Source organism: Macrobrachium rosenbergii, chromosome 3 (assembly GCF_040412425.1).
Source record: "Macrobrachium rosenbergii isolate ZJJX-2024 chromosome 3, ASM4041242v1, whole genome shotgun sequence".
Lineage (NCBI taxonomy): Eukaryota > Metazoa > Arthropoda > Malacostraca > Decapoda > Palaemonidae > Macrobrachium > Macrobrachium rosenbergii.
This window is the reverse complement of record NC_089743.1, coordinates 8,917,010-8,940,261: the sequence shown is the minus strand read 5'-3', so window position 1 is coordinate 8,940,261 and position 23,252 is coordinate 8,917,010. Positions and strand designations below refer to the sequence as shown.

The 23,252-nt window shown below is 43.7% G+C and overlaps 1 protein-coding gene across 8 annotated transcripts in view; it reads right to left on the bottom strand.

The window, feature by feature from the left end:
- Arp2 (Actin-related protein 2) overlaps positions 1 to 23,252 on the bottom strand; it is a 201,603-nt gene that overhangs the window by 163,996 nt on the left and 14,355 nt on the right. For 3 of the 8 annotated variants that reach the window (XM_067127218.1, XM_067127228.1, XM_067127236.1), the window contains exon 1: positions 6,436 to 6,604. The exons of 4 other annotated variants lie outside the window; for them this stretch is intronic. In XM_067127218.1, coding sequence (XP_066983319.1) covers positions 6,436 to 6,483 — 48 coding nt within the window. In that variant the 5' untranslated portion in view covers positions 6,484 to 6,604. Of the gene's footprint in view, positions 1 to 6,435; positions 6,927 to 23,252 lie in introns of those variants that run through there. One more of the 8 variants, XM_067127246.1, reaches the window with a different exon arrangement.

Here is a 23,252-nt window from a genome sequence, read left to right as displayed (position 1 = left end):
GCCCAGGTAGCGGCTGCACCCACGTGCTTGGCAACAGGAGCATCAGTAATGAAGGCCCAGGTAGGAAGCCTACCAGGGCTGGTGCCAGTACCATGGGAGTCCGAAGAACCCCAGGTAGCAGCTGCACCCATGCGCCTGGCAATGGGAGCATCAGTACTGAAGGCCCAGGTAGGAAGCCTACTGGGGGCCAGTGCCAGTACCATGAGGGTCTGAAGAACCCCAGGTAGTGGCTCCACCCATGCGCTTGGCAAAGGGAGCATCATTACTGAAGGCCCAGGTATGAAGCATACTGGGGCTGGTACCACGGGGGTTCGAAGAACCCAGGGTAGCAGCTGCACCTATGCCCTCAGCAATGGGAGCATCAGTAGTGAAGCCTGGGTAGAAAGCCTACTGGGGCTGATGCCAGTACCACGGGGGTCCAAAGAACCCCGGGTAGCGGCTGCACCTGTGTGCTCTGTAACATGAGCATCGGTACTGGAGGGCCAGGTTGGCCTACCGGGGCCAGTGCCAGTACAACTGGGGTCCGAAGAGTCCTGGGTAGCGGCTGCAACCATGCTCTCAGCAAGGGAGCAGAGGTTAAGCATACCTTAGTTTTACCAGACCACTGGGCTGATTAACATCTCTCCTAGGGGAGCAGAGGTACCAGGGTACTGCTAGCAAGACACCAGGCCTGGTACTGCAGCACCAGTGGTTCAGGTAGGCAGGCAACAGGGGTCAGTGCCGGTATCTGGGGTTTCTGGAGAATCCTGGTAGCAGTTGCACCCATGAGCAAGGCAATGGGAACACGAAGCAACCTTCTTGTTCTGCCAGCCAGCTTGGAAGAGGGAGGGGGAGGAGGCGACAGCACACGAGGATGAAGACGAAAAAACAAAGGCAACAATGATGATTTCCTTCTCTTCTTGAATTTGCCACGCTTGTCTTCGGGAACAGTGTGTAGAGGAGAACGTCACTCACAGATGATGTATACGGCAGTACCTGCGAACTCAATCCTGATATTGCATGAGGGGGTTACCAAGGAGTAGGAGCAGTCCTACAGCTAGCGGACATCGTGGCCAGTAAAGTCGTCCTAGGCACGGTCGGAGCAGATACCAGCAAGCCCCCTCAAGCCTAAGGGTGATTATCAAGTTCATGATAATTTTTCTTCTGAACAATAATAATAAAAGACACTCAGCTCTCCAGAGAAGCCTAGAGAGGCACATAGCTTTAACGCCCTCAGCCTCCACAACACCTGAAAAAAGAAGTTGGGTTAAATTTTTTATTCAACTCATGTCACAGTGTGATATACGATAACTGATAATAAAAGATGATCAAACCCAAACCAAAGAACATCTGAATAGGCAGTTTGTCCTTCCCTGGACAGTGACTATCCCAGCGGTTTCCTCTTCAAAAGGCTAAAGTGATTGAAAGGTTTATGTATAATTATATCACAAACTGAAATCACTCAAAAATACAGTATATCAATAAAAAACAAACTAATGAAAGCAAACAGCAGTCAGCAGAGAAGCGCAAAGACATCTTTGCACGACGGCAGCTGAAACCAAAGTGGAGTGCAGACCAACGAGTGGGCGGGGCTTCCCCCTATCATCTGCAGCCAACGACCTTGTCTGAAAGTTAATGGCCGTTCCAGTTTGCGTTCGCAATCAAAATCCTATGTAAAGACCTTCAGGTTTGTATTTGTGTAGGAACAACTAAGTGCCATGTACAAGAGACAAAGAAAGGGATTGCTTTCTTTGTTTTCAAGTGTCTGGAGTTTGTTTTGTTTTATTATAAATATGAGAAAATAAGGAAGACAATTTCTTTTATGCATAAAGTTTTCATTTTAAAGTGCGATGGGTGTTGTGTGGGTAGGGAGTTGCCCTTGCGCACCCTTAGATTTTTTTACTTGTCATTATCCGGATTTCGATATTATCTGATGGGTCCTTGGTTCTATTAATCCACATAACTGAGGGATTACTATATAAACTATATGCACCATACAAATTGGAAAGGTAGAAGAAATCACAACAAAAGGCAAGAGTCTCCATCGGTGATATGTCATGAATGTCAATCACCCAAGAGGAAACCATTATTTTGTAAATATCAGGGGATCTTTGTTACATAAAGAAACACTTTTACTGCAAAAATCAGCTTTCTATTTGTTACAAAATAAGAACAAAAAAATCTTCATCCTAGAATGCCATAGCTAATGTGGTGGGCAACTGTCTGACGTTTCTGTGGCCATGGACAATCTGTCAAGGAAGGGTTGTTCATGCCCTTCAGCTGGAAAACCTGGCCCAAGGCAGAATATATGCTTTGCAACAGGGACCAAGAAAATTCTATCTTGATGAAGGTGGATGAGTTAGTCTGTGATTTGCTGCAAACTAGCTCTGACCTGAGAACACCAAGAACCTGAAACTCGGACCTGAGATGATGTGTCAACGTCTATGTACACACTAGTTGAGGCTTCAGAACATAAGAACATGTTGCCACATGGGAACCTCTGCATGCCCTGATTAGAACAACTAGCAAATCAGAATACCACTCAGTACAGGGCCAAAAAGGAGCTACCAGGGTTATCTGAGACCCACAGTGATAAACAGGGTTGATCACTAATCAAATCAAAATGAGAGGAGGAAAGACAAATATATACAGATTGTCCTGGGGACTGCTGGGACAGGACAGCAGAACTCCAGGGGCTTCCTGTATAACTGTGTGGCAAACAAGTTGATACTGGAGTTCTCCCAAAGCTCAAAAAGCCCATCCAATGCAGAAAGTAGGGACTAATCTGTCATGACTTACAGACCCTGGCATTTGAGGTGGTCTGCCAAAATATTCCTTCTAGCCAGAATGTTTGTGGCTAACAGCTCAACAGTATGGTTGTAGTCAGTTAAGCATTTTCAATAAGGAAATGTACAGGTTCTCAAAATGGCATGCACTTATGAAGTATATACAGTACACTGAATGATTTTAATTGTGGTGGTAAATTTTTGTGAAAGCATTGAAAGAGATTTCAACGTACAGTTACTTACAATGCAATGTTTAGTAAACCAATCGCAACTTTGTGTCTACCTACAATGGGGGTCCACGTTGGGAAAAGTTTAAATTTCAGGTTAGGTTAAGAGCTATGGGACAATATCATGATCTACCCATTCTCTTAATGGATAGTAATGAAGAGGTAAAATAACACACTATATGCAAGCCTGTACTTTCAATACAATTTACAACACCCAAGGTGAGTTCAGGTTGGGAGATCCAGGGGGCCTAAAGGTATAATGTATTCCTAAATTTTACTCTTGGACTTTGGTACTCTTATCAAATTGGGTTGGCATTTGGCCCCCATCCTGCAGAGTGCAGCACCTTATATTAGGTCAGTTTAGGATGCACACTTGTATTTAATTTGTCTCCCACCCATAAACCCTGGTTCCCCATTTTTGTGCCCATTATTCTTGTATAAAGAGGAGTGCTGTAACCTGTCGTGGGTAACAAAGCATCTGAATTGTTAATGTCAAAATCATTCAAACTGCATCTAAAACTATGGCAATGTACATATGTTCATTGTAAATCACAGGTTTAAAAGAAATATTTAGACTGTAAAGTCCCCGCTAAGCGGGTTTTCTGCGGTGACGACCTGTTTTCTTTGCCTCTTCTAGGATCACCGCTCCTGGGATAACAGGTCACGCAAATTCAGACATACCCAATCATTTAAATTGTTTTATATAAATATTTACCTGCTACCAAATTGCATGTTATGTACTTCCTTTTCTCAGGTATCAGAATGTATTCAACTCTGCTGTTGCTCATTTGTGTAACTCAAAGTGTGTTTGTTTATTGTATTTATTGTCAAATATTATTGACCTCAGGTCACCCTAGTTCTCATTGTATTCCTCTGAGTGACGCAGTCTGCCGCTATATAAACCGCTTGTGTCCTCAATAAAACAGCAGTAACCTTATCCTGCTCATTTCTTTCGCACCTCTTAAAAGACTACCATCTTAGGTTGGGCTATGACAAGCCTACCATGATTACCAGTTCACTCTTAAGAACTTGGAAATGCAACCATTTTGTACCTACAGCAAACAGATGGAAAAATTGAATTACAGCTGGCAACAGCCTAACCTATCCAACAGGTAATGGCATTGTATTCTGGCTCTGCTGAGGTTATGTAGCCTGATTGGCAAGAAGTCTGGTAGAACTATGGGGTTGCTCTGCATCAGGTCTTACCTTGGAAATTGACTTTTTCCATAGTATTTTGGTTGCTTATTAACATTTTGCCATTATTTTTTGTCGGTTGGCTGCAATTAACATCAGAATTGATGTGTTTTTGTATGCTGGCCATCCTGGAATGCTATAGCGCATGTGCCATGGAGCTTTTGGTAAAAAGTGGAGTTTCCTTCACCAGGGGCTCCAGGTGAAGTAATACAGCCTGCTAGGTTAGATTAGGGTACGTTAGGTTAGTATAGTTCCTTTTATAATAGGTTTCCTTAGCCAATCCCTTCTTAAACATATGGCTTCCTAATGACTTGTGCAACATTCTTCCACCCAAAACCCCACATTAGGTAGATAACTAGTTCCTCATTGGATGGGTCAACATCGTACTCGGCTAGCACTCTCCAGGACCCGCGTTCGATTCTCCAGCCGGCCAATGAAGAATTAGAGGAATTTGCTTCTGGTGATAGAAATTAATTTCTCGCTATAATGTGGTTCAGATTCCACAATAAGCTGTAGGTCCCGTTGCTAGTAACCAATTGGTTCTTAGCCATGTAAAATAAGTCTTATCCTTCAGGCCAGCCCTAGGAGAGCTGTTAATCAGCTCAGTGGTCTGATTAAACTAAGGTACACTTATGAGGTTAATAATAATTGACCAACTATAAACACCACCACCTCCTTCAGCAACAGCACTAAAAGTATAGGAAAAATCAAGGTAATTCTAAGTACTAGCTCCGTGCCTGTTTTTACCTTGGAAACTGGCTTTTTCTACACTTTTAGGGCTTTTGATACTCGCGGTGAGTTTGTTTGTTGTAGGCCAACTGTTATTTGCCCCCTAACTCTACTCAACAGTAAAGGGGGACTGTGGCAATCCGGGGTTTTGGGTGGGGGAGAACACAGAAATGGAGCGGACATGTTTACATTGGGGAGGCACCGTCTGGAGGGGAAAAATGAGAGGGAGCCATTCGCCAACAGGAGGGAGTTAAATGCATTTCGCTGTTTAGTAATGGCATCGGGGGGATGGAATGTCCCTTCGCCGTGTTCAGTACTGGCCTGGGGGTACCCATACGTTAACAAGTTATTGAACTTGCTGGACGGGATATGAACCGTTCCAAACAGACGTACCCGTGCTCCGTCTCCTGAAGATCGCATATGGAAATCCCTGGTTGGATGGACTTCAGGGGTTAATTACAGGTTAATTACATTTGTGCGACAAAAACTGAAGGTAAATCCATAATTAGCAACCAAAAAACTGTAGAAAAAGTCAAGTTAGAAGGAAATTGCTGCCGCGGAGCTACTACTTAGATCTACCCCAAAATGTAATCATAAAATAAGCCTAATAGGCTACGGTAAATTTTTAGAAAGAGGAACCAGCCCAAAATGACATGAAAATATCTTTTTCTAGGTGAACGGTTTTAGACTTTACTCGGAGCACCTACAGTTTCCCGGGCCCACTCGACCGCCGACCGAATCGGTGGAAGAACACCAAAACCAACATGTCGTCCTGTTTATGTGTGCTGTCAGTAAGGTATGGAACGGAGCGCGCCGCGCCTTATCTGCATATTTAAAGATTCTTGGCAAGCATGACATTTTCTGGCAAGAGGTAATGTTGCGCTGCTGCGCTAGCCACAGGGGTTACAGTAAGGCCGTGTTCTTCCGCCGATTTCGGTCGGCGGTCGAGTGGGCCCGGAAACTGTAGGTGCTCTGAGTAAAGTCTAAAACCGTTAATTTTCGAGGAAAATGAAGGTGATATTCATGCAAAACACATCAAAATCACCTAGAAAAACATATTTTCATGTCATTTTGGGCTGGTTCCTCTTTCTAAAATAATACCTAGGCTACTGCCTAACAAATCTTAGCCTAGGTTGCAAAGTGATGCCCTCAGCAGGCCACTTGACCTCAACACTCCTTGGAGTGGTTCGGAAGTTCCTCTAATCAGACCTCCCACCTCGAGCTACAATGCAGTGCTCCGGCCGTCCTTCAGTGGGCCTTGGCTACGGCAAAAATGCCGCTCGATAAAATTAGGGTAGGATATGTCATGTCCTAAGTAAGCCGAAAGTTAGGGGCATCTTAATCTTTAACTAACAGTGCTGTTTCTTTAACTGACACTAAAGTTGCGGATTCCGAAGTTCAGTCTAGACTCAGGCTGCCCAGCTTCCTTTGACATCCGGTTTTTTCCACCAACCTTAAACAGAAGTCTAATACAATTGCCACATCCATTCTTCCCCAACAAGCTTACAGAAATAACTTACTCCGGTTCCATTATCGCAAACCACTATTTTTCTTCCTTTGCTATCCATTTTCCCGATTTTGTTCGCTAGCGTCAAAAGTGACACCTCCGATGTTTTGGGTGTTGACTGATTATCAGTTATAAACGGCTGAAACTTGGTTCTCCCACTCCGAGCCCGTGAGTCACAGCGGACAGAATGGATTCGTTTTATGCTTGCATTTACCAGAAAAAGCCTGTAAGATCAAAGTGCTTTACGAAACTTATTATTAATTTAGATATAAATAACTTTCTTAGAATTTTTTAACACTAAATATTATTTTTGCAGCCGCATTAATTACAAATCATATTGAATTAAGATAGTACTACAGCAACCAGTCCCATAGTGATTGATATGCATGATAAAACTCCCTCACACTATTTGTCACGATATAAGTAATACACGTTTCCAAAAGTTTGAATACATCTGTCATTTTCGAATACATGCACCGTTCATGTTATCTTGCAGATATTACTATACTTTGCTAGTGCCAATAATCCAACGACCACTATCACACGGCTGTTATCAATATTTTCATTTCCGTTTCCAGTTGTACGTTTTACGTTACCGCAGGATTTTTTTACACATCACACTGTTCCAAAATGTAATTTAGTACAAATGAACCCTATTAGCGGATGTAATTTAGAGCAACTAGCTTATTTTTAATTCCTACTAAAACTGATGTGCAAGATCGACATCTTTTGAAGAATGTTTTTGGCAGTACAACAGCTGAGTGTACAGCAGAAGAATTGTTTAAATGTTATGATTTGTACGATAGCCAAAGCAAGACTACTTCAGTCATGAAAAATTCATTTTGGATTTGGTGAAGATGAACATCGTTTTTATTTTTGAATCATGCGCAGAACTATTGTTATTTGTCGCACATTTTAATTAACTAAGAGATGTTTTACGTAGGATTTTGTATCACGATTTTAAAGCGTAAATGTTTATTGAAGTAGACGAAAGCTACATTCTTAGGCCGCGTTTACGTGAATTAAGTGAATCGAATCTATCCAAATCAGCATGATTCATGATTTGTTTTGATTCGTCATATCAACTTCAACGGAGGCGTCTACACCAATTGAATCGAGTCCGTTCTTGATTAATTTATTACGAGAGTGACGTACTGTAAATGATCCTTGCGATCTTATGCCCTGAGTTCGGATTGCAATAGCTGCTTTGTGGAAGGAGATTGCTACTGAAATGAAATGCAAATGTGTTTTAAATATTTTATCATTCACCATAGGCGGTAGGCCACGTATCTGTGGATCATTCTGTCATGCCACTCGGCAACTTCACGTGGTGCAAAATATTCGGTGCTACTAAATTAGGCGGTCTACCTGCGTGTTTCTACTATAGTAGGCGGTCTACCTGCGTGTTTCTGCTATAGTAGGCGGTCTACCTGCGTGTTTCTACTATAGTAGGCGGTCACCTTGCATTTTCCTATAGTCTACTTGTCCAAGAAGACCAGATGTTGAATGTTAAAATTTTTAGTTATTTCAAGATAATAATTAAACATTCAACTAAAGGCATATAAAAACATGTGGAGAGCTGTACATATTTTAAAGTGCTTTTTCCCCATTTGGAGGGCTGTACATAAAGCCAAGTTATCTTAGTTTATCCAGACCACTGAGCTGGTTAACAGCTCCCAAACAAAGTGAAAGTGAAAACAGTATTCTTTTAAAATAAACGAATCTCAAATCGGTCTCGATATAAACGTCTTATATCTTGTAAAAATTACAGAAATAAATCAGAATCTTTTTGCCAAACCTTCCAACAAAAATGGTCGTGTGGCTACGGTCCTTTCAACTATGGTAAGCAGGCCATTCATCCAAATGAATTACTGAACCTATTATGCACTCACGTTGTATTATTGGTATTGTGAGGTCAAAGAAGACAGCACCGGGTACTGATTGATTTATTACCTGGGTATAAAGTATACATAGCAGCGTGCGGACGGAAACGCGGTCCCCGACCCCAGGTCTCCGTGACCCACACGCTGAGTGAGAGCAATTTGTGTTTGTTAACAGTCACGCCAGTAACAATAACAAGGGACATAATGTACATACAGTGATAAAATATATATTGGCGAAAAAGCCAGGAAATTCTACATACAAATATACACGAGATTCTTGCTGCGTTGATAGATGCGATACATGATCGTAATTAATGGGTAAAGAAGACGTCTTTACAGTATCAAAATGTCTTGATCTCGGCGTTGCACATAAAAGTACCGGCAGTCTGTATCTTGTTTCAACCCAAAAACCCAAGGTCCATCAATTCTTGCCCCATGGTTCTTTTTATTTTCCACTTTGGCATCACTGTCATCGAAGAGAGGCCCATAGTCACCAGCTAACATCCGTCCTCGATTATACTTTCTAGGGCCTACAAATCTTACCTCGTCGATTTGAATTGGCACTTCAGGGGTGCCTTCCATTTGACATCCAAAACTGTATGATACAATTGCACTACACACTTCCCTGCACATGGTGAACCAGTCCATGACGGTGTTTGGGGATTTACTCGTTACTTTAACCGTTGTATCCTTGGAAATCTCCATTATGAAAAGGAAAACCAATTCCAGTATTTCACACAAACTCAGTTTGGAATTCATTCGATTACGGCCATCTGTATAATGGAAAAACGGGCTATTGGTTCTTACTGATCGTGAAGTCTGACATCCTTTCTTTGGATATCGAAGTATTGGCTTAAATTCACCATTCCGTCCAAGCTTCCTCTTTTCCTGCATTACGTAGCCACATCTATGGCATGACTCCGCATCTTGCACAGTGTCTAATAGGTTAATTATACTGACGCAGGAAAGAGAGCAGTATCTTCTGAAGCAATCACCAAAGTATAGAATTCCTTGTAAAGTATGTCGTAGAAGGCTTTGACTATATCTAAACAAAATTAGAATTTATGATGCAAGTTACTTTTTTGTTAACAAATAAGTGGCAATTACAAGGCGGTAGCAAATAAGAAACAATTAACAAGTAAGCATCCCGCTTTAACAAGTAAACAGTCCGTTTTAGCAAGTAATAAGGCCGCAGCAAATGATAAACAATTAACAAGTAAGCAGCCCGTTTTAAATAGTAAAAAGGCAGTAGACCGAAGTAGGTCTCGCTAGGTTTCTTGTAGATCAAGTATTGCAAGAAAGGCAGCCTACTATAGTAGCACCAAATATTCTTACTGGGTGTCACGAACAGATTTAGCTTCTACTGCAGTCCTTGTACTTCCTATTGGTGCCAGACTCATGGCTGAACAATAGAAATCAACCCCGTCATCAAAGTCTCTAGGATAACTAACATTATTTTCATGATGAATGAAATTATGAAGCATACAGTTACTTTTAACTTGATTCATATCCATCAGTGTTTGTCTCCATTGCTGTATTAAGTACGTCAAATTTCATAGCAAACATCCCAAAACCACATTCTACTAGTAGTTCGTCTGGCTCGGCTCAACCTATGGTTGAATATCATTTAAGAGTAATCTACGTCCTTTCAAAGGTAAGACCTTAGATTGAGTTTCAGTGGAAAGGCTTTGTCTCCCATGAGATAAAATGGTACTTTTATCTGATTCATTGAGGACTGCACTATACTGGTTTTGGCCTTATACCCCTACATAATCTGGGTAAAACACCACTTGGCACCAGCAAATACCTTGAGTACAACAGAGTGATACCCTTTATATGGAAAAGCGAACCCTCGCAAGGTGGGCATTTCAGCCAACCATGCTTGCCGTCATTACTTCCATTTGGAACATTATATTTCTCAAAAAATCTTCTTGCTACTTCTCAAAAGTGATAATCAGATATTGACAAACTGTGGCTTTTTTGCTTCCCATAAATTACTACAGTACTTGTTTCTTTGACAATCTTATGCAATGGATACTGGCAACTAACTCAGTTTAACCCAGTCATTGTGAACGGAGGTTATTTAAACTGGCTCGAGCTTTCATGTGGGTAGGGCGTGTCTGTGAAGTGCTCTGTGTAAAATGCCTGAATTGCGTGAAGTTCAAAGTGAATACGAAGAAGAGGATGAAAAAGAGAAAATAAATTCTGTAGAAATAAAATCAAGTATAGTGTTACGTGTGATGGTCTTGGTTGATCATGTATTATTCAATTTACGTAAATTTTACGGCCCTGCAAACCAAGATTACACGTAACCTGCCACTTGAAGCCAAAAGTTAACCTCAAAGACAGACGTTAATTAGCCAAAGGTCGCCAGTTAAGGGTTATTAACCTTAACAAAGAATATTTGAGATGAATTTGATTCTAAACGCAACGGTTCTTCCAAACATTCGGACGCGAGGCATACAAAAGCATCGAGATTTAACCTGAGTTTGCTTACCTAAATCCTAGGTATTTTACTGGAATAATGGGGTTGAAGCTAACAACATAATAATTTGGCTTAATCTAGACTTCGTGAACACATATACCGTAAGTGGTGGCTGAAGGGGAACAAAGGAAATTTGAAATACAGAAAACAAAGGATAAAAGAATGGGCGAAGTTTTGAACAAAAAGCGACTTTACCTTAGGACGAGCGCGTTGCGCATCAACGACCGACGTGGAGTTCTTGCAATTGTTTCTTCACTTCACTAATAGAATAATAGACAAAGAAAGGGGGAAGAGGTCCAACTGGACGTGTTATCTCTCCGGAAGCTTGGTTCTCTCTGAAGTTCTCTGACCGAGCCTAGGTCAAAAACAGTCGCCCAGGTGTCCACGTTCTTGTTAAAACATTCGCCAAGAGACAGGTAGGAAGGAAAAAGGGACCTTAGGACCACCTATTCTTAAGGCTGATAGGGAAATTTTCCTATAGGGTAAAGGCCTAACTTACCTATCCCGTTCTCCAACGGACGTTAAGGTTTGAACTGAAGACGCACTAGCGTGGGACAAAGCAATTTCCCTGTCTCAGTCAGGCTGATATTTCTATCCCTAAATGTTCGAGGCGAACAGCGTAAATATTTATAAAAGCTCCCCCTTTAAGAGGGCCTTCACTCCCTTTTCGGGCGTGAAGGTCTATACTAAACAAGCTGTTCGCCTCTCGTAGGTTACTCTCCTTCCCTGAGCAGATTAGTCCTGGTTAGCCTACCTAGCTACAGAACTACCTAACCTAGATAGGATATGAGCTATAATTACTACTTAACCTAATTCTAATAGTACTAGAAGGTGCTCACGGTTATTATAGGCTACCTCCTACAATCATGATGTGTTTTAGACCTAGCCTAGTGGTACGTTCTATGATATTCCCTAGCCTAACCTATCCTAACCCGACCGTAGCACCAACATAAGAGTTAATATTCTAACTAAATTACAACGTGGTTTATGTTTAATACAATTAAAATTTACTAGTTAATTCATGAGGGTTGCCTCATATGATAAATGGGTGCCTCACTGAGGTCTTAGGCCATGCGTGTCACGAGCATCGTGGCTCGTTTCACAATAGTTAAGATTACTGAAATTAGTTAGGCTACTTACATGATTACTGCGGCTCGGTGGTAAGTGGAAAGAACAAGGCTACTAAATTGATGTACTGTACTTCAAGGTGGCCTAGGCTAGGTACAAATAGAAGGAAGAGATCACACTGGCTACCTTCTCTGGGCAAGGGGCCAGGATCACTCTTAGATGTTAGGGCACTGTGCCGAGAGGGCACTAGTGCCAGGATGAGCGTATAGCTCGGCAACTACTGGGCTCTCTTCCGCCCCTTCTTCTTCTTCTTCGGTTTCCTCCAAGGCCTATCAGTAGCTGGCCTAGCAGGTGATGAGAGCACCGACTCCGGGGACAGGCCAGAAGGGCTAGCTGGGGCGAAGTCAGGGGCAACTGCAAAAGCTGCGGGAGGACTCCCTACTCCGGCTGCTGCGACAACCGGAGCGAGAGAGATCTCGACTTCTGCGTCCGAGGATGCCAGTTCCTGGTCTTCCAAGGGAGGGGTACCATTTCGATCCTCCAGGGTTCATCCCTGATTCAAATTTTGCAAAGAAGAATCTTGCAAAGAAGAAGTTTCGGGTGCTGGAGGCTCTCCAGTCGCGATGATCAACTGCATGGGGAATCCTAAATCTCCCGGAGGAGGATTCGCCTCATGATTTAGACCCGGCATAGGGGCCTTTTCCATTGGTAGCTCAACGTCCGGGACGGACGGAGTCTGGCACTGCTCAGTGCTCGCAAGTGGCACTGGCAGCAGTTGAGGGTCAGGCATGCCTGATGAGGGGTCCGGAGGTGCACTACCTCGCGGACGACTTGTGGTTGGCTGCGGCAGAGATTCCTGCCCCAGCGGGAGATCGTAACCTCTCGGTGAGTTTTGTTCGGGGCGTCCGCTGGGCGTTGCTTGCTTGGGCAGCCCTCCCAATTTGTGGAGTGGTCTGCCCGCTTGCACGTCCTGCAGCGGTACTGCTCCTCCTGAATCTCTCTTCGCGGAGGGGAGGACCTCTTGGTGGGCCAGCCCTTCGCGATTGGAGAGGGCTAGGCCTGAAATAGGTTGGTGGCGCCCCTTCCGCGGACCACTTTGGTGGGCGGACGGTGGAGGTTTGTCATTATTGAGAGTTTTACATGTGGCCTCTGTGGAGGAGGTAACGCGGCTGCGAAGTGGCGTTGGTAACGGGCTTCCGCAGAGAAGATCCCGACCCAACAAGAAGACCACTCCGGGCCGAATTCCACCTACCACGCCAAGGCGGTGGGGTATCGTGCCCCAAGGTGTCATTACCTGGAGTTGGACTGTAGGAACGGTAATGGCGTGGCCCTCTATCCACTTCATTTCCCACCGGGTTTCTTCGTCAACCATGGCACCGGCTGGCACTTGGGCCCTAGTGATCAGGCTAATGTCTGCCGCAGTGTCTACTGTGACCGGAAGGGTCACTGGCAGGCTAGTGCTCTGAAGAGGGCCACCGAGATGAACTGGGTTTCCAGTCTCTCGGGGTAAAGGATCCAGTGCGGACCAGCAGCAGAAAATGAAGTGCTGATTAGGTTGACAAATTTGGTGGCGGGGACATGATGTGGACAGGCCGGAGATCCAGCATTGTAGTGGCTAGCAGCCCCACAGGATTTGCACGGGCCTTTTGGATGGGCTCGGTGGCCTGCAGTAACTGTTGGAGGAGAGGGCTGAGCGGATGAATCGGGAGCGGAGTTCTGGCTGGTAGGGTTAGGCTGCTTATTAGTGCCGAGTTTGTATCGGCACTCAGCTTCAGCGTGGCCCCCCTTCTTGCAATAGTTGCACAGGGTCTTGCTAGGCAGTCCATTCTTCGGGCGAGTGGAGTTCGAGAGGTAGGCCGGAGGAATGATTCGCTTCTGAGAGGTGCTATGCGACTGATTGAAGGTTTCCACGAATCAGCCATGCGACAAGCTTCCATAAGTGTGGAGGGCTGTTTATCGTTAAGATATACAGCAAGGGGCCCAGGCACACATTGGAACAGGTCTTCTAGCATGGTCCGATTGAAGAGATCCTCAAGCGTCGTGCAGGCCAAGGAGTCGAACCAGCGCGTGCGGACTGGGTTTTGTGACATGCCCATTCCGTCCAAGACCAGCCGACTTCCTTGGCAAGACCTCGGAACCGTTGTCTCCATTTTTCTGGGGTTATCTCGTAGGCCTTTGTAATGACTCTACGAACTTCCGCCATGTTGCCTCTCTGGCTCTTCTCCAGTGAGCGAAGCGCTGCCTTGGCTTTTCCCTCCATATGCTTGGCTAGTATTAAGGCTCTCTCCGTCTCCGTGGTGCTGTAGTTATCGAAAAAGAGCCTCGATCTCCTCCAGCCATGCTTCTGGCTCGTCCTCAGTCCACTTGGGGACTAGGGAATTGATGCTCGAAATTGGAGCGTTTGATGCAGCAGGTGTAGGACTGGAGGCTTGATGGCTAGCCATAGCTTCGGCATTCTCCATTTTCGCTCTCTCAAGCTCGAGCTCCTTCTCCTTTAGGGCTAACTCAGTTTCCTTGCAGGCTAACTCATGCTGTCTCCTTCTTTCTTCTCTTTCCTCTTCATATTTTTCTGCTCGGCTTCATCGGCTTCATACTTCCTCTGCTCGAGTCTTTCTTCCTTCTCCCGCTTGGCCAAGTCGTCCACTTGCTCCTTAACCCAGGTGGTAAGTTCCGAGCAGGTGAGACCTGCCGCCGTCCCCAGCCCCAGGAAGGTTTTATAATGCTCTGCTGCCATGGTTCTGGTGGGGAAGGGCGTCTAACCGGGTCGACGGGCGTACTTGGGCAGCGAGGAAGTGTCTCTTCAATGACGTGGCACCCTTTCAAAAGGTGGCACTGTAGTTTGGGTGTGCCGTGTACAGGTCACACTGGTGGCACTCAGTATCCCTAGGCACTGGTGCAGGTTAGATCCCAGAAGAACCTTCTCTTCTGTGTTCCCTTTTGTTTTTCTTTAGTGGCACTTATGGTGCCAATGTGTTTCTAGGGACCCTCTACTGAGTCCAACTAGGCTATATGGGAGGAAAGGCACTCTACACCCCTGCAGAGTGCAACAATCGAATGAGAGAGAAAGGGAAGGTAAAAGAGAGAGAGAGAGAGAGAGAAGTAAGCTATTCAAGTGATGAGTGCTGCAAATTATTGGCACTGTGGAATAAAGTGAATTTTTTTTTTTTTTCTTAAAGATCCTCGTGAGTGGCTGGTCCCAGTACCGGCCCCAGTGCTGGCCCCTTCTTTTTTTCAGAGGGTGAAAACTACTGTTGGCTTCGGTCTGGATAGCAGGCCTCACTCGTGACCGACAGTTTATCACTGTATTGTAATTACTCTTAACTTGTCCTCATCTATTGTGGGACAGAGGTGTTTCTTTTATTTGGTTAAAGTATTCGAATTAATTAGCCTAGTGTCGGCCGTTCTTTCTTTGAAGAGGGTCACGTACACTTAGGTTAGGAATGCTTACTTGAATGATGAATGAGAGAGAGAGAGAGAGAGAGAGAGAGAGAGAGAGAGAGAGAGAGAGAGAGAGAGAGAGATTTTCAATCAGCTGAATTTCTTGCTGCTTGAGAACATGTAAACAAAGATTTTATACATGCACAATGGCATGGATCTTAATAAAATGATATAGATGCGTCGTTTTGGCTTCCTTAGGGATTACTTTATTATCTTAATTTTCCCGGGAGCCGACGTCACAAAAGTTTATCGTAAAAATTTTAAATTTTCTTTATATGATTTTTATAGTAGGTATTCGTAGGAACTTGTTATGGTACTCCTAACTAAGGCCTATCTTTCCCTGCCTAAATTATCTTTTGGTTTTTTTTGTCTACCGAAGTCTGTCTAACTTCTACTACGCCGAGAAAGTAGTTCCAAAAGGGCTGGGAGCAGAGTGGTCACAACAGAGAATGACAATAACAAGGTCTTAAGATGGCGGAAAATCCCGTTAGGCCTAAATTTCAAAGACAACCTCAAATGGCGGTTACTCTAGTTTAAACAATTTCAAAAAACAACGGCGGAGGAATCCAAGATGGCGGTATTTTCTTTTAGCACAAATTCAAACAACGAAACAAATGCAGGTATCCAGATTTTACTTTAAATATACCAATCATGCATAGTGTTTTACGTTACGGATGGAAAACTAAATTACCAAACAACTTTGTCTTTTGTTATCGTATTCTCACCGGACATTAAACAAAAGAATGAAAAGAGAAATGCTAGCTTGCCTGCGTAAATTTACGTTGTTGAACGGTACCTTTATTGTAAAATTACTATTTCAGTTCGTTTGCTACTTCACTGACACGGTTTTTTGAATGATTCCGCTATATGCAAACAATAACGATCGGAATTGCCGACGCGATTACTACATTACTTTGTGTACATGAAATGGGCTCCGCTTTTTCGGTCTTACGATTCGTTACTGAACGACTTGACTCACGCCGAACGCGGTAAAATGCCCTTGTCTTAACCGTTACAAATTGTGACTCGCTCTGTTCTCGACGCACCCTTTCCTATACGCTAATTCTCGCTACTCTTATTATAACTATTCTCTTTACTGCTTATTATTATGCCTCGTTCCTTGTTTGGAAGAATGAAATGGAGTTCGATATCTGACTTTTATTTTTTGGAATTAATGTAATTTTAATTTCCTTTTCTCCAGATTCTTTCTCTAAAATGTACTTTAGATTCTACGCAAGGTCGCCAATGTTACGTGTGATGGTCTTGGTTGATCATGTATTATTCAATTTACGTAAATTTTACGGCCCTGCAAACCAAGATTACACGTAACCTGCCACTTGAAGCCAAAAGTTAACCTCAAAGACAGACGTTAATTAGCCAAAGGTCGCCAGTTAGGGTTATTAACCTTAACAAAGAATATTTGAGATGAATTTGATTCTAAACATAACAGTTCTTCCAAACATTCGGACGCTTGAGGCATACAAAAGCATCGAGATTTAACCTGAGTTTGCTTACCCTAAATCCTAGGTATTTTACTGGAATAATGGGGTTGAAGCTAACAACATAATAATTTGGCTTAATCTAGACTTCGTGAACACATATACCGTAAGTGGTGGCTGAAGGGGAACAAAGGAAATTTGAAATACAGAAAACAAAGGATAAAAGAATGGGCGAAGTTTTGAACAAAAAGCGACTTTACCTTAGGACGAACGTTGTGCGCATCAACGACCGACGTGGAGTTCTTGCAATTGTTTCTCCACTTCACTAATAGAATAATAGACAAAGAAAGGGGGAAGAGGTCCAACTGGACGTGTTATCTCTCCGAAGCTTGGTTCTCTCTGAAGTTCTCTGACCGAGCCTAGGTCAAAAACAGTCGCCCAGGTGTCCACGTTCTTGTTAAAACATTCGCCAAGAGACAGGTAGGAAGGAAAAAGGGACCTTAGGACCACCTATTCTTAAGGCTGATAGGGAAATTTTCCTATAGGGTAAAGGCCTAACTTACCTATCCCGTTCTCCAACGGACGTTAAGGTTTGAACTGAAGACGCACTAGCGTGGGACAAAGCAATTTCCCTGTCTCAGTCAGGCTGATATTTCTATCCCTAAATGTTCGAGGGCGAACAGCGTAAATATTTATAAAAATAGGAAAGACCAAACTGTCATACGAACATTATCTCATAATTATCGAAGCAGCACGTAAAGATGGAACACTAAAGAAAATACTGGAGAAGGATGAGTCAACCCAAATCGAGAGAGAGTCAGCAACCTGCGGACATAGCTTTGGGGAAGTTGATGATGAAGGAACTTGCTGTGAAATGTGTGATGCGTGGTTCCACTATGAATGTTCAAGTATTGAGGTCAGACATGTTATGCCCTGGAACAAGGTCAATCAGGGTCATATTCTCTTACTATCTCTGCTTTAAGAACAGCGTCATACCATCTTACATCCCTGAGATCCTCCGGTAGCAATGGCCAGCATTGGGTCAGCACATTCTTTCTCTCTCGTCGACTCCTCTCCTTGTATCTAACCTCAGACAAAGGCCTACTGGAATTAAATACCGAGATACAAAACTAGACTTTATTTGCAAATTTAACAAAAGTATTTCAGCAACAACTACAGTCATGAAATGGAGTGTCCACACCCCATAAAAATGGAAATCATAACTAGGGGAAACTCAGACCCACAATCCATCGAATTAATGATTCTAAACCAACCAATACTAGTGACTAACACCCTGGTCACCAAACAAGATAAAAAGGTCATAATTATTCTAGACCAAAATAAATGTCGTATAGTATGTTTAAAAGAATACCACTTCCAAAATATTCGTCCTCACAGGACGAACCCAGAATTCCTATTAAAAGAAACATATATTAAAACCTGAAATGGTGTATGAAAAAGAATTAGATACTTAAGCGGGAAAATGCACAATGGAGGACAAAACAGAGAAATGCATAATGGAGAACAGAGGAGTTTCACGGCAACACAAAGTGGGTGTTCCACATAATGTCTGGAAAAAATATAAGTGTAAATGAGTTATCTTACTCACTTCTATGGCCGCATGTAACCATTTCCCACAGTGGCTGTTCTTATCCACTAACATTGCATAAAGAGCAAATCACACCCAGCCACAAATCTAAGTGAATGGCTATTGTATGGTTCCTTGATAATATACACATTAAGAGAGTGCACATATGCACGCACCCGCTTAATAACCCTTTCCGGAAGCATGACGACACCAGTTCACTGTTCGGAGGATCACAACACTTCCATCAATCTGTCACACTGTCTCCACGCATCTTGGCCATGATCAGAAGGCACAAATGAACGTGTCAGTTACCCACTGTATCTAACTGCGGAAACCACCAACGTCAACATAAATGCCACCTGCACTGGATATATCTTCTCATAGGCCAGCACATAGTTCGTAAAAGACTTAATAGGAGCTCAGCCCACCTACCCATGGGCACCTCCGCCCAGGTACGACAAATATCCATAACAAAAGTTCAGTAGGGGCCAGCTCCAAAAATCATTGCAAACCATATGCACTAGATACGAAAGTTACTTGTCTCATATGCACGACTGTTATTCCAATAGAACGCATCACTTCACATCTTGCATTCTTGATGATCCAGATATCCTGGACGGCTTGCGACTGTACAAGACCATGTTTCTCTTCTTGAATTCGTGACGATCCAACTATCCGGAATGGCTTGCGACTGCACAAGCTCATGTTGAATGTGGCACCCATGAATCCCTTTTCGCCAAACAGATGTCTCCCAGCCATGATCGCGACTTGTAGATGTCCTGCCCGACATCTCTCTGAAAAACCATGTATCCTCTCACGAAGGCACAGGCATAGAAACCTGCAGGCGTAATGTAGACAGCCCTATATCCAACCTGTATCAGTTGAGGCTCATAGAAGTCATTCCATAAGGTGCTGCTGCGAGGAAGTGGTGTATAACGTAAGTCAGTCATGTCGACAGTCACCCCAAAAGGTACCTAGTCTCCTCACTATCCCGTACTATTACTAAACCATTAAAACCACTAAGGAAAGGTCGTATGATAAAACTATGAAACAATTCCAAGTTACTAACTGGAACTTCCACAATCAACCCCCTATCAGATACACTAACTTTAAGATACTACCCATACAAATTCTTCCCAGTAATAATTACCTGATAACCATACAGATATACTGAACTCATTCAAGGTGATTCTAAACACCCGAGAGGTAAAATATCTCCCAAAATTCCCCCTGTGCCTTAATCTGATTTTGAAATTCTGACGCCACGTATTCCGCTTCTTTCTCAATATTCAACAAGGTAGTTTAAAGAAGTCCTTAAAGTCTCAAAGATAATTTCTTATAACTATCTCATAAAGTCATCAAAGTCTTACCCTGGTTAGCAAATACTGCCGATACCTGCTCAATTCTCAGCAAATTAGCAATTGACATACTAGCAATTGCTCCTATGATCATAACGGATCCAATTACCAATGGCGCAGCCCTCTTACTCCTTCTAGAAGAGAACTGAAAAATCGAAACACCTAACTTGTTAAAGTCTTCCTAATCCTATCCTGAACCCTAACTGCTGTAGCATCAAGTTCGGTTAGCCAACCCTGTAACAGATCAGACAGATTCCGTCCGATGTTCATCTCACCCCAAAAAAACTCCTAAGCCACAGAACTTTATTCTTAAACTCTATACTCAAAGATATTGTGTCAGACGACAACTACACACCATAATATTCTTGTATAATAACACCCGGGCCTAACCTCACTACGAAATTAGCCCATGCCACGACTCCCAGTCATGGGAATATGAAACTTCTGCATAAAAAACAAAATAAAGAAGCTAAAAGTTACCAGATCTCGACACGGGAAAGAAAAAAAAAAAAAAAAAGAAACCCAGATATCTATAAAACCCTATGGTATTCTGCACTTAATGTTAACTAAGTATTGTAACACACAAAAGCAAAAACTGAACTCGGACAATTAAAGATTTGTATAACTCTATGGATCAACGTCCTCCCCAGTTAAAGAAAAACTACACGTCACACCCCATTTAAAACCCATTAAAAAACAAAGAAAAAGAGGAAAAAACAAGAAAAATTATCAGAAACACAGTACAACACAGGAATTAACCCATAAGATTCCCATTAATCTGTTTTTTTAATTTTAGATATGTGTCAACTGAGACACACCCATAATCTCATCTAGAACAACAAATCTATTCCCCTTCTTTACTTCTACAACACGAAAAAGACCTTCAAATTTAGGACCTAGCTTATAGTTCAACTGATTCCTGACATTTATTTTCACAAAAACCCCATCTCCCACAGCAACTTTAACTCTATCCGGCTTTACATTGCTTCCATCCACCATATCCGCATTTTCATTTCAAGATTCCTGGCAAGACACTCATATCTCTCTTTTGCCATGGAAACAAACGCCCTTACAGTCTCATCCTCCGATAGAATAAGTAACAAATCAAACGCATCCCATGCTGGTTAACTAAACAGCGCTTCATTGGGGGACATTCCAATGGTATCACTAACCATGGAATTAATGCTATGCTGTACCTGTGGAATACATCGATCCCAATTCACATCATTCTCCCCTACAGTCATTCCGAGAGTTTCAATAACCTTCTTATTTGCCTGTTCACACAGCCCATTAGCTTCTGGTCTATAGGGAATAGTAGTGACCTTCCGAATGCCCATTACATCTGCAAGACACTCTAACATCTTGTTCACAAATTCTCTTCCATTATCTGTAATCAGCACCTCAGGAACCCCATAACGACATGTATACCCACTAAAGAATGAGACTGCCACCTCTTTCGCTGTTTTATGCTTCAACGGAAAAATCTCTATGAACCTAGTTAATTCATCAACAACCACCAACAAGTGCCTATAGCCATAACTAGTCACAGAAATTGGTTAAGAGATCCATATGGACCCCTGGAGAATGGTCTACTGGGAATAGGAAATGAACCCAATTTACAAGAAACGACCCTCGATGGCTTACACGCATTACAAACTGAACAATCCCTTAAAAAGTCTTCCACTGACGTGAGCATATTCTTCCAAAAGAATTGTCCCCATATGTTCCGATATGTCTCCTCAATATCCAAATGCAGACTGCCAGACCTTCAGTGAACAATATCCAGAACCGTAGGCACTAAACTTCTAGGAACAACTATTTGCGTTGTATCACCCTTATCCTCACTATTCCTCAGTCTGTATCTAATGTTCCTAACTAAAAAATTACCCTCTAATTCAAGCCCTGCAAAAGGCAGCTTATAACCCTTCCTAACTAATTCCCCTTTAATAAAAGCTTTTGTGTCTGCCAAAATCTCATCCTCATCCTGTTTAGCTTCCACGAAACTAATATTCCAATCCATGCAATCTCCAGATGCATAACATATATGAGTACCATCGCATCAGAAAAACTTCTACTAAGGGTGTACGTTACAACATTATGTCTACCTTCTATATACCTAATCTTGGCATCAAAATCCCTGACTGTCAGATACCACCTAGCCCTTTTAGGGAAAGATCTGGCTTATTGAAAAGGCCCAACAATGGCTAATGATCCACAAGAACCTCTACTTGATTGCCCATCAATAACATCTTGACATGAACTAAGCTAGACACTATGGCAAAGGCCTCTTTGCCATAGTGCCTAACTACCGACGTTTCATCGCAGACGTCACCCGCACTATGTACCCCCTGACATCAATCCTGAAGGGCAAGCCAAAAACACTGACCTGGGAGGCTCCGCAGCAGCAGGCATTCATAGAAACAAAGACAGCCCTCGCCAATGCCACTACCTTGACTCACCAAAACCCCGCAGCCGCCCTCACACTGACACCGGACGCCAGCAACATCGCCTGCAGCGCAGTACTCGAGCAACTAGTGAACGGTGCCCCCCAACCCTTGGCCTTCTTCAGCCACAAGTTTTTGTCAGCAGTCTGCAAGGCAACAGCGACACCTGACTGCCATCTCCGAATTTGGGTGCACCATCAGCTACGTCCCTGGCAGGAAGAACCCAGTAGCCGACGCCCTGATGAGAGTAGAAATCAATTCCCTTCACCTCAGCATCGACTACGAAGACCTGGCAAAAGAACAAGCAGCAGACCCAGAGACGCCAGACTACAGAATGGCAGTGACGGCTCTTAAGTGGGTAGATGTACCCTTAGGAAACTTGAACAAAACTCTCCTCTGCGACACCAGCACAGGTCACCCCCTAGTACCTGCCTCAAGGAGGAAGCAGGTGTTCGGCATAGTCCACGGTCTCTCCCATCCATCAGGGCACACAACGGCGCACCTCATGACTGACAAGTTTGTCTGGCATGGCATCAACAAGAACATCCGACAGTGGGCAAGGAGCTGCATCCCAAGCCAGGCGAGCAAAACATCATGGCACACAGAATCAGGGGTCGGCGACTTCCCCCAGCATCAGGGGTCGGCGACTTCCCCCAGCATCAGGGGTCGGCGACTTCCCCCAGCATCAGGGGTCGGCAACTTCCCCCAGCATCAGGGGTCGGCGACTTCCCCCAGCCTCGTCAGTGCTTCGGCCACATCCACATTGACGTCGTTGGACCTCTTCCGCAGTCGGGAGGAGCCAGATACCTCTTGACGATCATAGACTGCTCCACCTGCTGGCCCGAGGCAACCCCCATGGAGGAGGCATCGACAGCGTCATGCGCAGAGGCCCTCCTCTCCAGTTGGATCAGCCGTTTCGGAGTGCCAGACAGCATCACTACAGACGGGTCCAGCCTTCCTGTCAGAGGTCTGGGTCTCCTTGGCACACCTGATGGGTACAACACTACACAGCACAATAGCCTACAACCCCACAGCGAACGGCATAGTCGAGAGGGCACACCACTCTCTTAAGGCAGCTCTCAAGGCACGTTGCGCCCACGAGAGGTGGAATAAACAGCTCCCCTGGG